This window comes from Tinamus guttatus, unplaced genomic scaffold, assembly GCF_059628265.1.
Source record: "Tinamus guttatus ecotype Peru unplaced genomic scaffold, ASM5962826v1 Tinamus_guttatus_pri_ptg000459l, whole genome shotgun sequence".
NCBI classification, from domain to species: domain Eukaryota; kingdom Metazoa; phylum Chordata; class Aves; order Tinamiformes; family Tinamidae; genus Tinamus; species Tinamus guttatus.
This window is the reverse complement of record NW_028288993.1, coordinates 4,077,198-4,101,193: the sequence shown is the minus strand read 5'-3', so window position 1 is coordinate 4,101,193 and position 23,996 is coordinate 4,077,198. Positions and strand designations below refer to the sequence as shown.

The following is a 23,996-nucleotide window of genomic DNA, read 5'->3' as shown; positions in this document are numbered from 1 at the left end:
GTGTCTAACCTGAAATTTTACCCTTACTTGGTTTTTCTCTCGGGTACCTCCCCTTAACCTTGCTCTTGGAGAGCTTTGGATACCTGTTTGAGTCAGTGTGTTGGGAGCTATGGGGAGCTTAGTGCCTTTTGTTGTATATGAGTTTGCCTAGTAATGTATATAGGGGGCTCTCTGAGCAACTCCATTTCTTGGTTAAAAACATTTCTTTCATCAGCTCCCCGTAGTCTCCACTGTATCTGTGGTTCTTGTTTTGCTCTAGATTTCCGCACTTACTGTGGAGTGGAACTGTGCTGAAGACCATGCTAGATATTCTGCAGACACTGTCACTCTCTCTCAGTGCAGTAAGTTCCTTTTTTTTTTTTGTGATGCTATGATGGTTATAAAATATATCTTCTCACCTTTTCTTAGAACAGATTTTTTTCCTTTGTTCTGCAGTTATATAAGATTTACTTCTTTGAATTCTTGGTTTGTTTGTGTCACAGAAGGAGAACCTTCATCATTCAAATTTATATAATCTTAATTTTAATAATAATGATTAAGTCTCAGTGTGCTTTTGTGGGGTTCACATCTCTATTTTACAGATAATAAAAGCAGTGCTTAAAGTTATCAAATAAAGTTCAAAATTCAAGTTTAGTGTTTAAAAATAAAATAAAAGATTGCTAATTCCAGATTATAAACATTAAATTGTCCTATTTGAAGCAAAAGTTTGGGTTTTTTTAATAATAATGGTTGTCAGGTTATATTCTTTCTGATGTATGTATGTGTATCCATATTCCTTGGACTTTCAAAATACTTCGTACTAATGTTTTTGAAGATGGAAATGTTTTGTAGAAGTTTATTTTAGTACTGAGCATTGGAGAGAGACTTTAGATTAAAAAAAAATCTATACTGAAAACCAAACTGATCTCTTAAAACTGTTCAGATTGACGTTGACAGACATATGTTAGCAAAGTGGTTTGTAAATCAGCCTTCCTGTTTTCTGGGAGTGCCACTTGTTTTGTTCAAGGTAAGTGATGATGAACTGAGACTCGACGTTGCCTTTATTTAGGACATTCACAAGGACCAACCATACTATGACATTCCAGATGCTCCATACAGAATCACTGTCCCTGACACGCATGAAGCCAGAGAGGTAGGTAGTCCTCCTTGATACCTCAGAGAACGAGGCAATGCATGACCTCTGGGTCTGGGAGATAAATTGTTCTGAGCAGCTCTGAAAGGTCTTTTTCTGAACATGTGTCCTTAGGTAATATTTGCTAGTATAAAATGGCAACTGAGCATTTATATTTTTCTGAATTTTGGCATGGCGCATGACAGTTCTTTGCCTACCAAAGGCATTTCATCGTTAAGGGAACTTTTAACCGTATCAAGTTGCTGAAATCTGTCTTAGTTCATATAATTATGCTTATTACACCATTAAAAACAGTGCTTTCTGTTAAATATCCAATACTTTACTGACTGTACTGATGCGTTTTTGTTTAGAGTATAGTGAAGGATTTTGCTGCACGCTGTGGAATGATTCTACAAGAAGCAATGAAATGGGCTCCCTCTGTTACAAAATCTCATCTACAGGTAATGAGCCTGCATCTGAGGGGAAAAAAAAATCATTTTTACCAATCTCCAAAATTATGAACTAGCATGTACATACATATATACTAGTACATGCTGACTTTTTTCAGGATAACCAAACATCATTTTAAGTCTCCTAAAATACTCTATGTAAACAAAATCAAGCACAGATCTCTCTGCTAATCCATTGCTGAGAGGCTGGAAAAAATATTCTGAGTTAGATTAGTGTTCTCTCTAGAAGAGCTTGTGTCACGGCTGATCACTGTTTCCAGGAAGACTCAAGAACAGACTCGGGTGCTGCAAACCTGCCTGGCTTTTGTATTTCTTTGCCTAGAAAAACAAGGGACTCCCCTTTGTGAAAAAGTATAACCAATTATATTCCCATCTTCCAGGGAAGCCAAAGCGCTTCCTTTTGTAAAGTATTTTTTGTAAAGGGTGTCTTGCTTTGAAGAAGGCATAGGCTTTCAGATTCCTTACATTTTACAAATGGAATGAATCTTCCTTTTTGTGTATTTAGGATGATGTTTAGAGTTTCCTAATGCCAAGGGAACAATGCTTAAAAGGGAAGCATAGAGACAATGTTTTTCGTTGCATATAATTGAGTTTTCTAATAGTTCACAAATATGTACCACTTGCTTTGCGCTGCCCTTCCTAGAAAAATGCAATAGTTTTCTAACAAACTTAATTGTTTCTCTCAGGAATACTTAAACAAACATCAGAACTGGGTGTCAGGTTTGTCCCAGCACACAGGACTGGCCATGGCTACAGAAAGTATTCTGCACTTCGCAGGCTACAACAGACAGAACACCACTTTGGGCGTGAGTATTAGTCATGACTCCTGCTTGTTTGTTTGTGTAGCTATATATATCATAGTAATTTAATAACATTCAGCATAGCCATGGATTTAGCCGTGGATGTATGGATTTTCCAAATCATTTTGTCATAGTACTTGAGCATTTACTCTGAAGGATACCTTCCTTCTTTCTTAAATCAACTTACTCCCAATCATGATAATGTTCTATAAACACCACCCTGAGATACTGGCGGTGATGGCAAATAAGAAAGCAAAACTGTGGCTGCTTCACCAGCCAAGATCCTGTATACTATTTTGTCATCTTCTCTGCTTTCTTCTTCATGAAAGGGAAACAACAGTCCTGAGATCTTTTTATGCCTTTTCTAATGCCTCTTTTTTTTTTTTTTTTCTTGATCTCAGACTGTATTCATGGAATTGTGTGTCCCTTATTTGTTTTTTATTGGTCCTGGTACTGTTGGATTAATAGTTCTGATACTCTTCTGATGATAAGCCCAAGGAAGACTAGACATTTGAAGGTGTAAATAGAAGACAAAACAAAAACATGTCTTTGGATAGGTACAGTGTAAATAGCTGTGTGTGATCTGATCATAGGCAACCCAGCTAACAGAAAGACCTACTTGTGTGAAGAAAGACTACTCCAACTTCATGGCTTCTCTTAACTTGCGCAACCGCTATGCAGGAGAGGTAAGTACAGGATTTCTCCCAAATGTGCAGTGCCTACCAAATGCTGTATGGCTTTACAGGTGGTGATATCGCTTCCAGCTTTAATTAGTATATGGTTATATGTTTGTTTAAGCATGGCTTTGTAGGTAAACCTAAGGAGCTTTAGCAGTAGTAATGGAAGATATCTCTGTTTAAGGGGGATCTCCTTACTCAGCATACAGCTGATCCCACACTGGCCTGCTGAAAATACTGCTGTCAGTTGAAAAATGAATTGTATTTTACAGGTTTCTGGAATGATTCAGTTCTCAAATGCTACAGGACGAACATCTGACCTGAATAAACTGATGGTTAAAGAACTGAATGATGCTCTTGAACTGGGCCAGACTGAATTCTATACTCAGGCCATGTTTAAGTTGACTGCACTGCTAATAAGCAGCAAAGGTAATAAAAACCAAATGGAGTTCTACTTTATGGCTGTGAATGCCAAGAGTAGTAAACAATAAAAAAAAACCCTATATACAATCCCAGTAAAACATCAATCTGAAGCAAAACTGTTTCGTTTTGTTTTTCAGTTGCATTTATTTTAGGAAAAGCCTCTCAAACTAAAAACAGTTTATTAGGAATTGATTACCAGATACTTTTCACATCAGCATGATATTGATTTGTAAAGCGTTTCTTTCTTATTCTGTTGGTGAAATCTGTGTGAATGTTTGTTTTCAGACTGCGATCCCCAGCTCCTCCATCATCTGTGCTGGGGACCCCTGCGAATGTTCAATGAACATGGCATGGAAACAGCAATTGCTTGCTGGGAGTGGCTGCTTGCTGCCAAGAATGGGATTGAAGTGCCGGTAGGAAGTTATTTAGCAATTCTTTCTCAACCCCAGCAAGACAGGGAGAGAGAAAAATATGAAAAGTCACAGTTTTTGTGAACCTATTTCAAATAAGGATATTAAATGTGGTATTAATCAGTTATGCAGAGGTCTCCTGGAGGCTAGTGTTTTGATGGTAATCTGAATTCCCTCATTAAGTGCATGATGTAGCAAAGGAAAGTTGGAGAACTGGTTTTGCTGTGTAGGTACCTAAGCTGCTCATGAATTGGCTCCTGAACTGCTGCTATTTATGTAATAGTATTTTAAAATAAATGGAAATCAATGCCCCTGCTCATCAGTTACAGCCTCTAGTATCTCGCATTACTTCCTTGCACTAAAATTAGTCTTGCAAATGGCCTAATCCTATGTCATGTTAGACTCAACAGTATTTTGTAAAGAGGGGGCAAATCTAGTTATAGTAAAGCAACTCACCCACACAGATGGAAAAAGCTGCCTTTGGAAATAGCTCCAATGAGGGAGCACTGGGTGTTTTGCTTGCTGGGAATAATGATCAATCTGAATATGTAGGTCATTTCCACAAGCACACTGCAGTGGTTTATTAAAAAACAGTTTCATGTTTTCCCTCTTAGGCTTATGGAAAACATCTTTGTACCATGTTGAGATGATCAGGGGAGCACCCTCAGAAGCTGGGCTTCCCCTCTAACCCAGGATGCTCCTTAGAGCTCCTTAGAGCAGGGTCAACAAAAGTGAATGTGGCAGCTTTTCTTGTGCCGTTCATCATTTGCAAGCCCTAATGAGCTGGATTGTCCTTCAGTGCATGAGGAAATGGCTGCCAAGATTTTGGAGGCCTTATCTCTCAGTAGAGGGGCAAAAAGGAGAGTGGTGGGTGATTAACAGTTCCTTCTCCTTAGCAAAACTTCTAATTTAACATGTTAAAGGAACACTTCAGGAGAGGTGTATAGACTTGTTTCTACCTCTCCATTAACGTTGCAATGTTTTTTAATTGATGTATTCAGATTCTCATGTGCCCTTTGGAGAAAGACTGTGCAGCACACACAAGCAGATGCTCTTGAAATGGAAAACTTTTTTTTTTTTTTTTTTTTTGTAGTTCATGCGGGAAATGGCAGGAGCCTGGCAAATGACAGTGGAGCAGAAAGTTGGCCTCTTTTCTGCTGAGCAGAAAGAAGCAGATCCGTTAGCAGCCTCAGAAGAGAGCCAGCCGAGGCCTTGTCCGCCAGAGGTTACCCCGCATTACATCTGGATAGACGTACGTTTCTGTCTCCTGGGATGCTGCTGCACCTATGAGGATGTTGCAGTGACACTGTAATTAAGCTGCTCTGCACTGTTTGGTCTCATAATTCTGGAAAGGTAGTGCAGGTTGTGGCTGTAATGTCTCTGCCTTAAAACCAGGAGCTATGATCTTTTTAAAGGAACATAATAATTGGGTAGAAAAAGGTGTCTGAAATGAAAAAGACCATTGTTTGTTTTTGTTTTTTTGGCTTTGTTTTTTAAGAAGAAAAGTAAGTCAAAGGAGGTAAGGCATATCTATCTCTTTTTCTCAGTTTCTGGTGCAGAGATTTGAAATAGCCAAGTACTGCAGCTCTGACCAAATAGAGATCTTCTCCAGCCTACTGCAGCGGTCCCTGTCCTTGAACATTGGAGGAGCAAAAGGCAGTTTGAATCGACATGTGGCAGCTATTGGACCGCGTTTTAAGTGAGTGGGAGTTTTCCTTCTTTGTGGGAGGAAATAAGGTTGTTGTCGGAGGAGAGGTTAGAACTAATCCCCAGATGTGTAACTTGTCATTGGCCTCACATGGTGAAAAATCTTTTAAAAGCATGGAATGATTTGGAGTCTATGATCTGTTTTCAAAGTAGGGCTAGCTAAATTAGCTTGAGAGCTATTTTTGCTGCTTTGTAAAACTAGTGCATCAGGGAAAGTTTTGCTACATCAATTATTTTCACTTTTTGCCATGTAAAAACTTCAAGTTTCTATTGTTCTGTAGCCACAGTTTTAGGAACAGACTAATAATAAAACATTGAATGATGGTTAAAAGAATGGTTAAAAAAACATTTTTCTCTTTGTATGACTTGGAGTTATAGCTATTAATAGGGTTGATATGGTATCGCATTGGTCATCGTAATGGAAATGGAAAAAATATCATGGTCTAAATATTTTTTTATATTAGGTTGCTGACTCTGGGGTTGTCTTTGCTGCATGCTGATGTGGTTCCAAACGCAACTATTCGAAATGTGTTGAGAGAAAAAATTTATTCAACTGCTTTTGATTATTTCAGGTATTCTTTTTATTTGTAATTACTCACAGAAAGTTTGTGTGTGCAACTTGCTAAATCATTATAAGAGAAAAACAATTATTGCTTTACAATATCATAAAAGGTTTAAGTTCTTCCTCTCTTTTTTCACCTGTTAAAGCAACCTTCTTTCTCTTGTGCCTCAATATAGTTAATGAATCATCTTGATAAGGGTTGGATATAAGCTGCAGATTTTTATGTGGCTTAATCTAGTATCTTGAGGGCAGTTTGTATTCTTTTCTTTCTCTCGTTATTCTGGACAGTATACAATACTGAAAGCTGTATCTAGATTTGTAAGACTTAAAAGAATTGCTGCTGCAGAAATGTGCTAAAATGTGTTTTCACACAGCTTTGAAAATATATTCTTGCAGAATCTGACAGTAAATGTACTTCTGACGTTTGTCATGAGTGCAATAGAAAATCAGGTACTTGACAGCGGTGCCTGACAGTGTGAAGAGGTCATAATTTTAGGTTCCATGTGAATCGAAGATGCTGACAGCCTGCTGTCTTAATCTTCAGTTGTAATAGGAAGGTTTTATTCAGTTGGACAAAATAAAGGAATGAGGATAAAATGATAGTGGTGCCATAGACTGCTTGTCCTTATAGCTTCTGGTCAGAAGGAAAAATGAATTACTTGATTGGATTTGTTTTGCGGGATTCTGTTTGTTTTGCCTTCAAGTTCACATGTTTGTTTGATTTCTTGAAGTTGTCCCTCCAAGTTCCCTACACAAGGGGAAAAGAGACTTCGTGAGGATATCAGCATATTGATCAAGTTTTGGACAGCTATGTTCTCAGACAAAAAGTACCTGACAGCCAGCCAACTAGTGCCGCCTGGTGAGCTCCTTCACATAGAGTTTCAAAAGCCTGTAGTTTTTTTTTTTTTTTTTTTTTTTTTTTTTTTTTTTTTTTTTTTTTTTTTTTTTTTTTTTCCGATTAGCTTCTACTTTAGATTTTGTGTTCTATTGTCAGATAATCAAGACACTAGGAGCAACCTGGATATCAACGTTGGATCTCGGCAACAGGCTACACAAGGATGGATAAATACCTACCCTTTATCGAGTGGCATGTCAACCATATCTAAAAAATCAGGTATCTCTTTTAGTTTCAATAAGGTAATTGTATCCCACTTCACAGCATGTTTTATATGCAGATGTTGCTTAAAGTCAATATTTGCCTTACTGTTGGGATCGTGTTTTCCTGACAGGGTATTTAATTGCTAATGCCAAATCTGTGGGACGGGGGAATGGTGCCTCACTGGGAGCAAGCAGGAAAGTTGTGAAACTAGCTCTTCTGTTCCACAGAATGTTCAGTTCTTCAGCACAGAAGATGGGAGTGGAGGTCAAGATATGTTGAGCTCCTGAAAAGAAATTGCACTGCATGTGTACTCATGCCCAAGGGACTTTTCTGGGCAGCAGAATGGCATTAGGGTGTGATCCCTATTTTTGCATGACTGAGAACTACGTGCTCTTATTCTTAGTAGGTTGCTGTACTTCTAAATTGAATGCAGCACTGATTAAACTAATAACCTTGTAGCCTGTTATACTCCATGTATTTAGAGAACAACTGGTAGATGCAGTGCTTACTTGGTCAAATCACTTGGTCTAAATTTACAAGTTCAGTTCACTAATTTACAGTACTGGCTCAGTTCTTTTTGTTAGTTAACTTTTGTTAAGGTTGCCAGATGTAGACAGTTTGAAAGCAGCATTTAAGATATTTGAATCACTGAACAGATTTTTACCCCTTCCCCAAGGGATGTCCAAGAAGACTAACAGAGGGACGCAGCTGCACAAGTACTACATGAAGCGGAGGACATTACTGCTGTCTTTGCTGGTGGGTCATCAGAACTGAATTTCTGAAACCTTGAAGTTGTTGCAGACTTAATACACTAAAGCATTGTCAGAGGGTGAAAATGGAGTATTTTATTTTCTTCCAAAAAATAATTTGCTTTTAATCTTTTTCACTCAGGCTACTGAGATTGAGCGCTTAATCACATGGTACAATCCACTCTCCTCCCCTGAGCTAGAGTTGGATCAAACTGGAGAGAACAGTGTGGCAAACTGGAGGTCTAAGTATATCAGTCTTAGTGAGAAGCAATGGAAAGATAATGTGAATTTGGCTTGGAGCATTTCCCCTCATCTTGCAGTACAGCTGCCTACCAGGTGAGAAATTTCAAAAGAAAGAACCATTATAATTCCTGCTGCCTTTCTTAGACGTTGAAGGAGTATTGACACTGCAAGCACTGATGGCACTTGCTCTGGCTTACGACAGTCTTGTATCTTTTCACACTTGGCTGAGACCTTTGAAATAAAACGAACCAAACTGCTGAATAAGAGACGTTTGGCTCAGGCTCTAGTAGAGCCCGAGTTCCTTCTCTACCTTGACATGCAAGCAGTGTTTTCCTCAGAAGGAATTATATTTGGTGTTGAATAATATTTCACCCATTAGTGGCCATAGCATTTAAAGAGTGCTAAAAGTATCTGGGAATAAAGTGTTCTACCTGTATATTGGTTTGAGCTTTAATCAGTATAACAGAATTTGCATAGTTGGCTACAGGAGGGAAAGAAAATTCTTTCCTACTTACAACAGTGGTGATTTTTGCCAAGCAGAGTTCTAGGCACAGATTTCTATAGAATCTCAGACAGTATTTTTCAGCCAACAATTTGATAATGCACTAAAATAATCATGGTTTATGCAAAGCATTGGGAAAAGATTAGTCCTTCCTGAGTTCTCTTTTGACAGGATGTTGGTCCCTCAATGTACATTATTTTACATTTGGGCTATAATTCAAATTAATAATGTTACTATATTCCTGGTTATACTTAGATTTAAGAACACTGAAGCTATTGGTACAGAAGTAACTCGTCTGGTTCGGTTGGACCCAGGAGCTGTTAGTGATGTTCCTGAAGCAATAAAGGTATTTGCTAATATTGTCATGGCCTCAAAATGACTATTTCCTACTGATATAGTGGAAAATACAGTCTTTACTTAATACAGAATGTGTTCTAGTGCTAAGCATAACTCAGTGGAGAGAATGACAAAACAGCTATGGAAAGAGGATGCTGAGGCAAGAATCATAGTACCGTGAGTATGTGGCTAGCTAGCTGGTTGCTTTTCTCCTGGGCCTGTTCTTGCCATGCATAGAGCATTCCAAGCCCCATCACTTTTAATACAGCCACTATTTCTGTTCTTTCCATGTGACATGTAAAAATACCATGGACCAAGTCACAGTAATGTGCTACGACTGAAGTTGGTTTCAATTCTAACCCCATCTCTGTGTCTGAAGATGCAATGTGTATAAAATGTAGGAAATGCTGGTAGCTCTCATGCTGGTTTGCAGTGGAGCCCTTTAGTCATGTGAGGAACAACCTCATCAGAGCTGTATATCACATGTAAAATATGTGAGAGAAAAATTGTACCTTTGATACTAAAAGGGTTCAACCTCTGTTCTTTTTCCCTATGGTAGGTCTGTTATATTATGCATTTTGTAACTGCAGTACTAACCTCATCCAGTGATCTGGGAGGTGAGGTGATTCCAAAAGTTAGATTTCCCTAGAAGAAGAAATGCTTTAGATGAGTAGTTGTTTTGTAAAATAAAATGTAGCATGTTTCATTTCCTGTGCTTTAGGAAGCTAGATTGTAGACGTACAGTCTGACTATTCCCCAGGCGTTGCTGGGGCCTCTGAACTCATGCTGTGTGTGACCTGCTCTTGCAGTACCTGGTCACGTGGCACACCATCGACGCCGATGCGCCGGAGCTCAGCCACGTTCTGTGCTGGGCACCCACGGACCCACCAACTGGCCTCTCCTATTTCTCAAGCATGTATCCGCCTCATCCTTTAACAGCTCAGTATGGAGTTAAAGTCCTGCGATCGTTCCCTCCGGTAAGATGTCTTGCAAGAGAGTCTAATGCTTCAAGTCCAGTTATTGGCCTCAGTCATTGGGACTGCAGGCTTCATTTTAATACAGTGAAGAGGTGTATATGCTAACTGGGCTCATCACAATGAAGAGAGTGAAGAGGTGGGGATGAACAGTTCAAGTTGATTGTCCCAGATATAACTGGTTTATTCATTTGCAAGCTGTTTGTCTTTTATAAGTCACATCAAGCTGAATTCTTCAGATCATTGCTCTCAATTGTTCTTTCCAGTTCTCAGATAGTCTTCTGTCAATGGATAAGAGTTTCTTTTGAAGAAGTAGAAGGCTTCAATTTTTAATGCTTGTCAAACTTTTTATAAGGACTGTAAAAGATGTATTTGTTAATATTTTTAAAGGAGGCCACTAGGCAGAAAAATCCTTTGATTTGAGAAGGTGGCATATATGTAGTTTAAAATAAAGAAGCAAGTAGGAATTTTGTTCATCACCTAAAGAAAGGGAATTTTTCCATGTAAGTGTGAGTTGTCCTCCCTACCAACCACTGAACCAGTAATAAAAAAACAAAACAAAACACACAAATCTCTGCTGCCTTTTCTTTTTTAGGATGCCATTTTATTCTACATTCCACAGATCGTGCAGGCACTTCGTTATGATAAGGTAAGCATGAAACAGCTATATATGAACCAAGCAAGTCTTCAAAACAGCCTTTAGACTTAAAACTGCAAATTGGACAAAACTTAAGTTTAAACTAATGCCACTTGTTGTCTTATACGTTATATATATACACTCCTCAAGTGAGTAAGATGGTCTCGTGCACTCAACTTCTTTTGTAAGTTTATGTTCCTGCTTTCCAGAATTTCTGTGTAACCGTGTCAGCATGCTCACTTCTTGCCGCCAAAATGATGGATTTGTGTGTATATAAATCATATTAAAGGAACATTTATTGGTGCCAAGAGACTCCATTACTATGTAGTTTGTAGAAAATTCATTAAGGAAAACGCTAAGTTCAAAGAGATTAGAAACCTGAATAGAATAGGTAGAAAAGTTACTGAGGTAGGAAGTATCTTACCTAGAATCACAGAACACATCAGTAATAAAGCTGAAAGCAGTTTAGGCTCAATCCCTCATCTGTCAGAATAAACAGTCATTTTTGAAAGTTCTTTTTAGCCAGGTGAATGAGATTGCACTTATTTTCTTTTTAGACATTAAATAATATAAGTTTTGAAGAACAGCTGTTAGTAGTAGTTAACACTGAGTCTCCTTAAGTTGTAACAGTCTTTTTTGAGTGTTACTGAACTGCATACTGTTGCAGATGGGTTATGTTAGAGAATATATCCTGTGGGCAGCTGCCAAATCCCAGCTCTTGGCACATCAATTCATCTGGAACATGAAAACTAATATCTACCTGGATGAAGAAGGACACCAAAAAGATCGTGAGTGCTTCAAAATTTAATCCAGTTTGATTCCTATTCGTTATCACAATTGAGGATAAAGCTCCTTTCTGCCTCCTTTTGGCAGGAGGAATAGTCTCAGCTTGGGAATTTCTATTTTTCATTTGAAGAGATAGGATCCACTCAATAGAACTCTCCCGCCTGACAGAATTTATCAAAAGAGATGCAACAATCTTTGCAACAGTATTTTTTATTGTTGTTATTACTGCTAAAAAGATGTTTATTTCCTTTCCAGATATCATTTAGCTCTCTGAAATAAGCTTCTGACACAGATTCTTTCATTTTATGTACAGCTGACATTGGGGAGCTCCTAGAGCAACTAGTAGAGGAGATAACCAGCTCGTTATCTGGCCCAGCCAAGGAGTTCTACCAACGGGAATTCGACTTCTTTAATAAAATCACTAATGTTTCAGCCATTATCAAGTAAGTTGTGGCCTTTTGGCCTCACTGTTCTGAAAATTGTCAGTGTCCTTGTTAAGAGGCTGGGTTGATTTTAGAGGCACTGGGATAGTGTTTTCAGGAAAAAGATAATTACTCTTATGGTATTTTTTTTTAATATAACTTACAGCTGTAGTAGGATGCAAAGGCTTGCTTTAACATCTAGGAGTAAATCATACCTGCTCTGATCTCAGTGCTCTGTGCTTTTTGCAGGACTTGGCAGTCCTTCCCTCTGAAACAACTGTAACATTTTACTGTGGAAGTACATAGCAGTAAACTTGGACATTAATTTTTAAACTAATTTTAGCAAATTTGTTGTACCTGTTGGAAGGAGGCACCACAGTAGGCACACAGAGATAGAAGCAGAGTTGGTAAAACAGTGCTCTTAGGCCAGTTCTAATCCCATGCATCTAGTTATATCGTCACCTGCCCCATTAATGTGGCTTTTTGGGTAGGTGACCAACGTTATCATGGGAAGTTGTCCAAGCTTGCTTCAGGAAGGAACACCATATTCTTGTGTTTGTCCCAACAGACTTACTGTCATTTTTCTTTTATTTTTCTTTCTTTATTTATTTTTGCTTGTTAAAACTGTTAGGCACATTTTGTATGGAGGAAGAAAAAGGAAAAAAAAAAGAAAAAAAAAAAACAACAAGTAAAACCCCCTAAATTTCATGTGTTCTTTACTTTGTGCTAAAACTCTTAAGACTCCATGAAACTGTCTTTTCCTTTTCACATAGATATTTTATTGCACAGTGTGATACAAAGAGGATTATTCTTTTTACATATGTCAGTCTTTCTCCTTCGTTCATAAAAGGTTGTTGCAGAGACAGATTTGATGTCACATACCCTGGATTGCTCTCTTAAAACTGAAAATCTTGCTCACAGAGAGGCTTTCACTGCTGACTGTAAAGACTGCAGTGAAAATGAGTAATTTAACATTTATAAGGCTTGCCAGCGGATGGCAGCAGCCCAGCACCCAAGCTCTGCATCTGTAGATGCAGTTTTATTGTATATGAAATTGGTTGAAAGTCACAGGCATTCAGTATTTTCTGGAACAGCTTTCTTCTAAAGGGAAGCATTGCAATCCACCAGTTTGAAGACCTCATGCTAACAGACGTTCACGTTATAAACTGCCAAATGTTACATGTCTTCTATGTGCGTGCCCAAATGCTTTTACCCAATAGGATGAATTAAAAGGGGAATTTAAGATATCTTGACATTGGGGATGAAATTAATCCAACTTTTTATTCGAAATAAGTTGCAGTTAAGCAAGTGTAAATAATTATAATTAGCAAGCCTTTCATCTTGCTCTCCAGCCCTAAAATGCATCTATATTTTAGACATCTCCCACATAAAGACAGTATAGAGGAAATGCTGTTTGCTTTGTAGAGAGCACAAATGAATAAATGTATCACGTATGATGATTTCATTATCCAAAGTGCCATGTTACTGCTTCAATAGTCTGCTGTGCTATTTAAAACCATAGCATAAATAATTCTTTTCACTTGCCTTCTTCTGTACCAGGTGAGTGTGCAATTGCATGACTGACTCCCGTAGACGGTTAACACGAGTCCCGATGCAAATCGGGTAATTGTACATACTAATCGTTAACCATGTCACCAATTATCCAGTTGGCACCTGCAGTCATGCTAAGTATGTGAACAAATTAGGCGTGTAATTGCATAGGCATTTTGCTGGCTTGTCTTTCCAGTTAGTTTATGCCACTTTCAAAGCAACATTTTTATTCTGGAATAAGGCCCACAAGAGAAATGATATTGGTGTAACTATTGCGGCACTTAGAAAAGAGGGATCTTGCTCAAATTTCTGTATAAGGGAGATCCCTGATTTCGCATATGTTTCATTTGCATTTTTGATGCTATTTGAGTTGGTCAACAATCTATATGTCATTTTACATATCAGTGTTATATCTAAAAAGAAAAACGCTCATTAGCAGAGAACAGGTTCTCATTAGATAGTGAGACTTCAAATCCACTAGGAAGGGTGCAGTAAAAGATCTTTGTCTTTATGAGAAAAAAAAATGCTTAGTGTGGTTTGCATAAACTTGTAACAAATTTTAGGCTAGTACTTGAAGTAGTATGTAACATGTAGGTAAGTAATATATTGTTCATCTTTCTAGACCATTCCCTAAAGGAGATGAAAGAAAAAAAGCTTGTTTGAGTGCTCTGTCTGAGGTGAAAGTGCAGCCTGGTAAGAAGTGTTTTAATCATATTATATAGTAGGTTTTTTACATTCAGCACAAGTGCATACTTTTCCAAAGTAAATCTTCAAGTCTCTGGCAAGTGGCTTCTCCAAGAGTATAATCTCTAGTTTAGCATTCATTTAATTCATCCATATTGAAGTATCTGTATTGAGATTGCAGACCCTGAGCTTGGTTTTCTTTCACCATCGTACTAGCCAATGCATTTGTTCTCAGCTGGCTGCTCTGTTTTGCAGGCTGTTACCTGCCCAGCAATCCTGAAGCGATTGTTCTGGATATTGATTACAAATCAGGAACACCTATGCAGAGGTAACATTTTCGTCCTGTGTTCCTCCATTAAATTAATTCATTGTATTTAGGTTTTATTCATGAAATTCTTATTTGGCTACTATGCACTTACCGTCTTTGTATTTTTCCAACTCAGTGCAGCAAAAGCTCCCTACCTGGCCAAATTTAAAGTGAAACGGTGTGGAGTTAGTGAGCTTGAAAAGGAAGGTTAGTATATGGTCTTAATATTGATATTCCTAATGAAGAGTCAGCAATTCCTTTAAAATTGCATGCTTTCAATGACCTATACTGCTGCGGTAAAATTGTTTCCATGTTGAACTTTATCCACAAGGTTCAGCTCAGAAATGAAACCCCCCATAAAATGGGGACAGAAGAATAGAAATTGTCTCATCTCTGAAAACTTAAATTCTTTTTTTTTTTTTTTTCCATTTTCTAGTTTCTGAAAGCAGGCCACATACGTATCCTAAAGAAATATTAACAGTTACCTCAGACTTGTTTTATAAAATAATTGCTTTTCTCTGATTTCTAGACTGTGAACTCCATAGTTTTTGGCAGACTTTTCTTGTAATAAGTTTTGTGGGAGATTCTAGATGACTAGTTTAAAGTAATTTAGGCTTTTTTTCAAGTAGACCATGAAAGGTACTTTGATGTTCCAGTGCTAAAAGAGGAAGGGAACTGTCTTGCAGAATTTACCTTGCAAGGCAGAAATTTCTATAATAAACCTGTAAAAAAAATGGTGTGGTGTTCAGTGTAGGGGATATGTTGTAGGGAGGGACTCCATGTTTTTCCCTTGTACTCTTTTTGCAGGTCTCCGTTGTCGTTCTGATTCCATAGATGAAAGTACAGAAGAAGGGGTGGACAGTAAGAAAATCTGTTGGCAAGCAGCTATCTTTAAAGTGGGCGATGACTGCAGACAGGTACAAAGCTCCCAGGCTGTGCAGTTACAGAAAATAGACTTGTAGGTAAAAGTATGCTGGAAGAAAATAATATTAGCATACAAATATTTTTCTTTGAAGTCCTTAGAATCCTCATTAGCTATGGACTGAGGAGAGAACTGTCTCATCCCACTATAGGAAATGTCCTTTGGAAGCCTAGGTCAAGCTCTTGGCTCGCAATGCCATATTTTTGGATTGATTTTTTTGGAGTTTTCAGTTGATAATATAACATAGTAGTAATGTATTGGTAACAGTAGTGTTTTCTAAACTGATATGTTGTACAGTGATGTTTGAATGTTTGTTTAATTAAGAGAGAGTATTAGCTATTATAACTAGAGTTATCGGTACTCCTCTTATCAAAGAATGATGAAAACATTTGTTCTTCCTAGGTTAGTGTTACCTGCTATTTATCTTTTTCTCTGTTGATTTCCTCTGGAGCCATACAGAATGCACAAGCACACATCTGCAGACCTTCTGGAGGAACTTAGTGTTCACTTCAGAGTTCTTCACATCAATTTGTAACCTGACTTACGATCTGTAACTTCTATAATGTTGTGCTTGCTCTTTTTTCCTGTATAACAGGACATGTTAGCTTTACAAATCATCGATCTCTTCAAGAACATATTTCAGCTAGTAGGCCTGGATCTTTTTGTGTTTCCATACAGAGTGGTGGCCACAGCTCCGGGGGTAAGTGGACAATTAATTCTAGAGTTGTATAAATTAATTCCTAATTAAAAAAAAAAAAAAAAGTTTTACAGCATGTACAAAAATTCCATTCTGCAAGGAAATACTGTCCACACATATTTGGAGCGCCAGTGGCAAAGAGTCTTTCCTCCCCTGTTTCCTGCCTTTCTGAAGCTTTTGGCTCTAAATTTTTGCTGCTTGTGGTTGTTAGTGTTTGCTGTTTCATTTTGGGGGGCTACATTGTGCAAGTTAGGGAAGAGCCACAAATCTTATGTTGCATGGAAATTCTCAGTTTTTGGATCTACTTTGATTTAAGGAATAAACTAGAAATTCCGTATTCAATGATCTATGGGTTTCCCCACATTTCCCAGGGGACCTGTGCAACTGTCAAGAGCCATGAGCAATGTGTGTGTTGAGAACGTGCTTTACAGACCTGTTTCTCTGCTCTTCCTTCAGTGCGGTGTTATTGAATGCATTCCTGACTGCACATCCCGTGACCAGCTGGGCAGGCAGACAGACTTTGGGATGTATGATTACTTTACAAGGCAATATGGAGATGAGTCAACCCTTGCATTCCAGAAGGTAAATTATCAGTTGGCAGACATAGTAAAACTCAACCAAAAGACATTCTAGATATAAGGAATAATGACAGACAATTGGATAATGACTATCATAATGCAGTATATAGTTTCTGATGCAGATAATCCGTTTTTAGCTATGAGTAAGTTAGCTAAGGAGATTATTGCTGCTGGAGATATATGGAGAATATCATTGAACATTGCTTCAAACTAGTCATGAACGGAAGGAGTGAAGGTGGGGGTGAAGAAAATACTTTCTTCAGCTGCATCTGCTCCTGGGGTGGAGGAGGGAGATTAAACTCTCTGAGTTCTTCTGATTTGCTGTTAACTTCTCGTTTATACAGGCTCGCTATAACTTCATCCGCAGCATGGCTGCGTATAGTCTTCTCCTGTTTCTGCTCCAGATTAAAGACAGGCATAATGGCAACATCATGCTGGACAAAAAGGGACACATCATTCATATTGGTCAGTTATATCTGCATTTGAACTTTTGTAGCCACCTTTTCCTCTGTTATAAAATACTGTGCATACAGGATAATAAGCCATTTCCCTTTGGAGCTCAATTTATATGTTGATTTCACAGCTTGTAAATATGCATGGAATTTTCTACCATGTTCGGTTAGTATTGTATGTATATTGGTGTTGGCTGCTTCTGTGCAGAATTAGTTTTGCAAAATTTTACCAGCTTCAGGGAAGTATATACACACATACGCATCTATCTGTGGATGTGTGTAGATGCATGTGACGTATAAATGTATCATGGGGTCCTGTCATCACTGCATGGATGGGAATTAAATTTGTCTATAGTTGTGTGAGACTTTTACTTTAGATTTGTTTTTCTGGAACTTCACTGAATGTTTTGGCAAGGTGTTTACTTGGCATCCTGCTCCTTAGTCTAGTCTAATGTCATATTTATGATTCTTTTAATATTCTTATACTTCACCCAAACTTATTTTCAGTTGCTAGAAAGATGAAAAGCAGGTATTAATATGTGAAATCCGCCTCTCCTTTCTTCTGTCAGCTTCAACAGTGCACAATTAACGAACAAAGTATCTGAGCCGGCTTATCTTTTGTGCACAGATTTTGGCTTCATGTTTGAAAGCTCACCTGGTGGAAATCTGGGCTGGGAGCCAGACATTAAGCTGACTGACGAGATGGTGATGATAATGGGAGGAAAAATGGAAGCAACTCCATTCAAGTGGTTTATGGAGATGTGTGTCAGAGGCTATCTGGCAGTCAGGTGAGGCATTCTTAGTGCTCAAATTAGAAGTTTTTGCATGCTTAAAACCAGAGAAGAAATTAAATAAGTGTTTGTTAGGGGGTTAAGGCTGGCTGTTAAATGCATTAATAGTGATGTTGACTGTCAGGATACAAACTTTGAAACAATTTAACAGTCCTGTAATTTTACAGTGTTTGTTCTGTTTATATATGACATTTAAGATGTTTATATTGTATTTAATTAATAAATGTAATGTTCTTCCTTTACTCAGTGTAGTATGTCATTTAAACTTTGCAGTAAAAAGCTACAAGCGAATCAATCTCTTTCACTTTTTCCTAATATGACAACTGTGTTAACCATTGCTTTAACTTCAATTAATTAGGCAGGTCATGTAAGATAGTGCTACAACTTCTGTTGTGAAATCGGCAGATTTTGGTAGCTCAACTCTTCAGCTATTATTGCCAGCCAGTCACAGTTAGGATTTTTGAAACTTTACTTTGTATTACCAGCAAGTGGGGCTTGCTGTAACCTGCAGGAGCAATGCTAAATTTGTACAAAGAGGATATTGCATGTGAGAAGGAGAACAGTAATATGACACAGAGCATATAAAACCTCTTTCTGTCGCAAGTAGGAAGTATATTTATGTTATCTTAAAGAATTAAAATTTCCCCAGATAGCAGACCTGAAAGGGTCTGTCTTGAAGCCAGGATCAGTTTGCTTCCTTGGGGGGGAGCATGCTGGAGAAATTTTCTTCCAAGAAAAAGATGCCATCTGAGTAGTAAATAGCTTGGTAGGTAATAAATGTTCTGACCGGGAGGAGAGGAAGAAGAAGAAGAAGAAGGGAAGTTCTACTCATGTAGCAAAGAATTCCTTAGGGTAATTAGGACTTAGAAGATAATCTGTTGCTGTGGTATTGTTGGTTTGAGCCTTTTAAATGGTTTTTATGCTCTGATTCACCTTTCTGTTGCCAAAGGAGTGTTATTTACCAAAACATTACTTTGTATAACCCTCCTTGAGGATGTTCTTCTTGAGGCACTGTATAACTGCTAACCTGACATTAAGGAGTGAAATTTAAAGTGACAGATTGCAAGTAACGGTGTAGCTCCCTCAAGAACTCTAAGAGGATTACATGTCTAGTTTTAACTACAGAGAAAGGTGTGATCCTGCTTGAACTCCTCCGCTTGCCTGCCCTACCTAATAAGGATGCAGATGTTTAAGTACTGTAACCTTGTTGTCCTCTTTTTCTCTAGGCCATACATGGATGCTGTAGTGTCACTGGTTACATTAATGCTGGATACAGGGCTGCCCTGTTTCCGAGGACAGACAATCAAATTGTTAAAGTAAGTCAGCGTAGGTATAAACTGGAAGGTATTTATACATTTTTATTTATTTATTTATTTATGTAGAGTGTATATAGTCACAGCTTACGCAGTGAGTATAGTGCCATGTGATCCAAATGTCTTATGTGTTTTAGTAATAGTAGTTTAATTTTGTTTATAGAACATCTCAAGTAATAGGCATTTCCGAGGCATTTTCGCAGCATTAAATTCAGATTGTGTAGTGACTGTGCAAGTGCATGGATTCTCTGCAACTTAGTAAGGCAAGACTGTAAAGGAAAGATCTGGTTTAACGGAGAAAATGATGTGCTGCTGAGTCTGCCCTCTTCTCAAATGCTTCTGTAATTCTAAGCATTTTAAATTTGTTCCACAGATAATGTGGTGCTATGTTGTAACATCAACAGTTTAGGCAAATACAGATTCCAATATGACACTTTAAAGAGCTCTCCAACTTTATGCCTCCAGCATTAGCTCTGCATTCAGTATTTGCTGCAGATAATTTCCTACAGATTTCCTAGAAATAAGCACAGATCATAAGGTATGCTGGGTTGGAGCATCAAGGTCACTGCTAGATGCATGGGTATTTTAAACACAGCAGCCGCTTAGAAAGAGGGTTCTGGTATTCCTAGAGTTGCCACTAACCTGATCAAAACCTTACAACCACTCTGCCCGCTGTAAGACTGAAGGGAAGTGCTTATTTAAACACTGCATAATATGATCAGGTAATCTCATGGGAAGTACATGCTTGCTGCAAATGAAATCACACAAGCTCAACCTGCTGTTGAAGACTCATTTGTGTAATGCTCAAGGGAAAGCTCGCTAACTTGTCGTCTTGCTTTTTGGGGTTTTCTACGTACAGGCACAGGTTCAGCCCCAACATGACTGAAAGGGAGGCTGCAAATTTCATCATTAAGATCATCCAGAATTGCTTCCTCAGCAACAGGTTTGCCACCTTGTGCATGTCTTCTCTCTAGGGCTAAGCTGCTAGTGTGCACAAAAGAATATTTGGTGCTCTTCTGTAAATGAGTTCTGATATTTCCACTGAATCTTTCCTCATGTCTTATGTCTTGCTGTTCTTGAAACAGTAAGAGGTGTGGAAGTAATTTGTTTTAGTACAGCAGGACCAAAAAACTTAGAGGGAAGAACTTTACTCGTGTCCTTAGCTGAATTGCTTTCCCTTCTCAGTACTGCTGCTTCAGGCCCAGTTCTGCAAAATAAGCTTTCAGTCAAGGTAGCCTTGTAATGATAATGTTACAGTTCAACTTAATGAAATTTAAGCTGTGATTTAAGGAGGGGTGAGAGGATGTAGTGGAAATGTTTTTTGGAAACATGGTAGCTGCTTATCTGTTTTTCTCATCCAGCTGCATCAGGACTGGACAATCTCTGCTCGTTTAAACAAGATCAGGATGTTTTGATATAAAAATAAAATGTCCTTCACCATGCCTTTAAAAGAGTGTAGGGCTCTTTTGATTAGAAGCAATTTCTTTCACACGTCTTTTGCTTCTGTGGCATCTCAATTTTTGTTTTTGTGTCAATGGCTGCAGTGTTTAACTTTGCTTTCCTCCGGCTTTGCTTTCCTCCTTTAGGAGTAGGACATACGACATGATCCAGTACTACCAGAACGACATCCCGTACTGAAAACACTAAAGGTCCAGTGAAAGGTGCACCCCAGGCCCCTCGCTCTGAGCTAGGAATAGGAGATGCTCAGTCACACCTCGCCACTTTCCACCTCGTGTGTGCGTGTGTGTCGTGTGGGTACACGTTTTGTGGGCATTGCAACAATCAGTCTGATTCATTCCTTTCTCCTTACCAGGTTTTTATATATATATATATATATTTACATGTATATTTATTTCCTTTTGTTCTGAGGGTTTTTGGAGTTGGGCTGCAATCAAAATAAAGACTGTGCTACGATTATGAATGTGTGCAAGAGCTAAAGCTGCAGAGTTTAATAATTTTTCAATGCAATGCAAAGATTTTATAGTAAGTTTAAAAAGTAAAACCCTTTCCTGCATGATCCCAGGGAATATTATGGACGTGACGGGTTTGGAAGCAGAAATATTGAATTATGCTAACTTCACTGTAGAAAAAAGAAATCTGATAATCGTCCAAAATGGTTATGTCTCTGTTGCTGTGTTCATACTTTGCACTAGACATGGTCTCTGCAACGTGGTCAGTATTTCATATGTACATGAAGAATGTATTTTTCCTTTTGTGTGTTTTAAAAGAGAGATGCTACTGAAAATATATTTAATCTATAAAATGTAATAAAAGATATTAGCCTTTATCATGTTCGCTGCACATTTCTCTGTGGGGCGGCTGCTCAGAGAAAAGGGGTTCTCCTCACATGTTGATCCCTCGCGTGTTTCTTCAGTCACAGAAGACACGCGGTGTTGGGGATGCAGGAGTTGGGGCCGCAGCGTGGGCTGAGGGGCCGCCTCACCGCCGCTCTCCTCGCGGGCCGGGCCGCTGCCTGCCCGCCGCTCTCCCTGTCGCTCGCGGGCTTACCGCAGCCGCTCGGGCAGTTACGTCTTTGGTGCAGGAGAGGGAAATTGTGGCATTAGTGCGTACATGTCTCTATTTAACACAAGATTAGGACGCCTCTCCACATCCCCTGAGAAGCTGGAATGCTTCCCAGCGGACCTCCGGATCCACTCTCGAGGCTACCAAGAAAGCCACATCAATAGCAAAAACCTCCTTAGTGGCTACCCGAGCTGCCCTCATCTTTCCCTCGGGGCTGAATTGTCCTCACGGGGCGGCCGGCCAGGGCTGAGCCGCCTCAGCGGGGAACCCGCCGGGACCCTGGTCCAGGCCGGGCCTGCCTCAGGCACCGCCTCGGCACCGACCACCATTCGCAGCCGGGCCCGCTTCGCGGCACCGCCTCGGCACCGATCCCTCGACCCAACCGGGCCAGCCTCGCGGCACCCCCGGCCGTGGAGGCCGGGCCCGCCTCGTGGTCTCGCCTCAGGGCGGTGCCCACGCGCTCTCAGGGCGTGACCCGCCTCACGACGCGGGCCCAGGGTGGAGCCCTCACCCCGCCTCAGCCGCTGCACGGGGCCGCCCGCAGGCGCGCGGCAGGGGCGCCCCCGGGGCACGCGCCGCGCCGCCTGCCGAGGCGAGGAGAGCGCGCGGGAGGCGCCGCCCTGAGGCGAAGGGGCGCCATGAGGCGGGAGGGGACGCAGCGGGGACGGCGGCCTGAGGTGGGTCCTGCCCCAAGGCGGGGGCAGCCCCGACGGGGCGCGGGTTGGGTGTCGTGGGGCCTTGGCGAAGGGCTCCGCCCTGAGCTGATGCCTCAGGCGGCTGAGACGCGACGGGGCCGCGCGCTGAGGACTGCGTCCTGGGGGGGCTGTCGTGAAGCGGGTCCCGCCCTGAGGCGGGATCAGCCCCGACAGGGTGGATGGACCGCGGTGGGGCCCGATGAGGCCTCCGCGCTCAGGTGGGGCCTGAGGCGGCTGAGCCGGGGTGAGGGCTCCGCCCTGGGCCCGCGTCGTGTGGCGGGTCCCGCCCTGAGAGCGCGTGGGCAGCGCCGTGAGGCGAGACCACGAGGCGGGCCCGGCTTCCACGGCCTGCGGTGCCGCGAGGCGGGCCCGGCCTGGACTGGGGTCCCGGCGGGTTCCCCGCTGAGGTGGCTTATCCCTGGCTGGCCGCCCTGTGAGGAGAATCCAGCCCCGAGGGAAAGGTGAGGGCAGCTCGGGTAGCCGCTAAGGAGGGTTTTGCTATTTATATGACTTTCTTGGTAGCCCGGAGAGTGGATCCGGAGGTCCGCTGGGAAGCATTCCAGCTTCTCAGGGGATGTGGAGAGGCGTCCTAATCTTGTGTTAAATTGTGGCGTTAGTGCGTACATGTCTCTATTTCCTTCTCCTGCACCAAAGACTAATGCACTGAGTAAGCTGGAAACCCAGCAAGTGCCTTGAGCCATGTTATGATAAGAGGATCAATTAGTAGTTAGCAGTAAATGCAGATTACATGAGAAGTCACTGTCCTCAATGTGCATAAGGCAGAGGAAAGCTAATAGTAGAAAATTTCCTAATATTTACTAATAACAACTTGTAGTTCTGCTGGGAGGTTCTGTGGCTAGAAGTAGCTATCGGCTGTTGGGGAATAATAATAATAAATGCAGCCCCCCTAATGTAGGGGCTGGGCTGTTAAGAAACTCACTTCCAGTTGCTGATTTCAACCTACATAGGCTAGAGTTCAAGTGAATCCACCTGGTGTTTGAGCCAGAAAGTGAATGAATTAGAACATTTTCATTGCTCATTTTACCATCTTCAATCAGGCTGCCTAGAGATCTGATATGACCTAATTTGTCCAGGAAAGTGGGAGCAGCTGGAGCCAAATGTATGTAGAGGTCAGCTGGTTTTGTCACAAAAACAAGGTCATTCAGATATACTTGCAGGATATTTTCTTAAAGCTTAAGGTGACTGTGTGTGCAATCTCTTGTTTATATTGTTTTCTGTGTTCTGAAATCTGTAGAAATCTTGAAAACCCATTAAAACTGCTTGTTGGTAGGAAATACGTGCTCTTGAAAGTCTTTTTCTCTTTGGTTTCCAGTGGCCTGATATCTGCACATCTCCTTTGCACGAGTTGCCTTCTTTCTCCTCCCCCCAGGGATCCTGGCTGCAGTGCAGAGGTGGGAGAAAACTCCCATGTAATTGAGCATCCATTGAGATACAGAGAGGATTAGCTAGTTTACGTTTAATCATGCAGAGCAGTACCCTAAAGGCTGATTCTTCCTAAGTGGGATACTTCTGTATCTTCCCTCTAGGCAGCCTGAGGAGGAGATGCAAAGAAAC

At 40.4% G+C, this 23,996-nt stretch overlaps 1 protein-coding gene across 2 annotated transcripts in view; it reads left to right on the top strand.

Moving 5' to 3' along the window:
- Window positions 1–21,490, top strand: part of PI4KA (phosphatidylinositol 4-kinase alpha) — a 51,307-nt gene extending 29,817 nt beyond the window's left edge. For both annotated transcript variants that reach the window (XM_088532336.1, XM_088532337.1), the window contains exons 26-55: window positions 260–341; window positions 1,049–1,132; window positions 1,483–1,572; window positions 2,268–2,387; window positions 2,975–3,067; window positions 3,331–3,487; window positions 3,767–3,894; window positions 4,985–5,143; window positions 5,439–5,590; window positions 6,063–6,170; window positions 6,892–7,019; window positions 7,155–7,274; window positions 7,936–8,015; window positions 8,151–8,344; window positions 9,009–9,099; window positions 9,899–10,066; window positions 10,659–10,712; window positions 11,368–11,488; window positions 11,800–11,929; window positions 14,082–14,152; window positions 14,399–14,471; window positions 14,587–14,657; window positions 15,258–15,367; window positions 15,968–16,072; window positions 16,526–16,651; window positions 16,992–17,112; window positions 17,728–17,887; window positions 19,117–19,206; window positions 20,063–20,146; window positions 20,790–21,490. In XM_088532336.1, the coding sequence (XP_088388462.1) occupies window positions 260–341; window positions 1,049–1,132; window positions 1,483–1,572; window positions 2,268–2,387; window positions 2,975–3,067; window positions 3,331–3,487; window positions 3,767–3,894; window positions 4,985–5,143; window positions 5,439–5,590; window positions 6,063–6,170; window positions 6,892–7,019; window positions 7,155–7,274; window positions 7,936–8,015; window positions 8,151–8,344; window positions 9,009–9,099; window positions 9,899–10,066; window positions 10,659–10,712; window positions 11,368–11,488; window positions 11,800–11,929; window positions 14,082–14,152; window positions 14,399–14,471; window positions 14,587–14,657; window positions 15,258–15,367; window positions 15,968–16,072; window positions 16,526–16,651; window positions 16,992–17,112; window positions 17,728–17,887; window positions 19,117–19,206; window positions 20,063–20,146; window positions 20,790–20,841 (3,322 nt within the window). In that variant the 3' untranslated portion in view covers window positions 20,842–21,490. The remainder of the gene's footprint in view (window positions 1–259; window positions 342–1,048; window positions 1,133–1,482; window positions 1,573–2,267; window positions 2,388–2,974; window positions 3,068–3,330; window positions 3,488–3,766; window positions 3,895–4,984; window positions 5,144–5,438; window positions 5,591–6,062; window positions 6,171–6,891; window positions 7,020–7,154; window positions 7,275–7,935; window positions 8,016–8,150; window positions 8,345–9,008; window positions 9,100–9,898; window positions 10,067–10,658; window positions 10,713–11,367; window positions 11,489–11,799; window positions 11,930–14,081; window positions 14,153–14,398; window positions 14,472–14,586; window positions 14,658–15,257; window positions 15,368–15,967; window positions 16,073–16,525; window positions 16,652–16,991; window positions 17,113–17,727; window positions 17,888–19,116; window positions 19,207–20,062; window positions 20,147–20,789) is intronic.
- The last annotated feature ends 2,506 nt before the right edge of the window (window positions 21,491–23,996 follow it).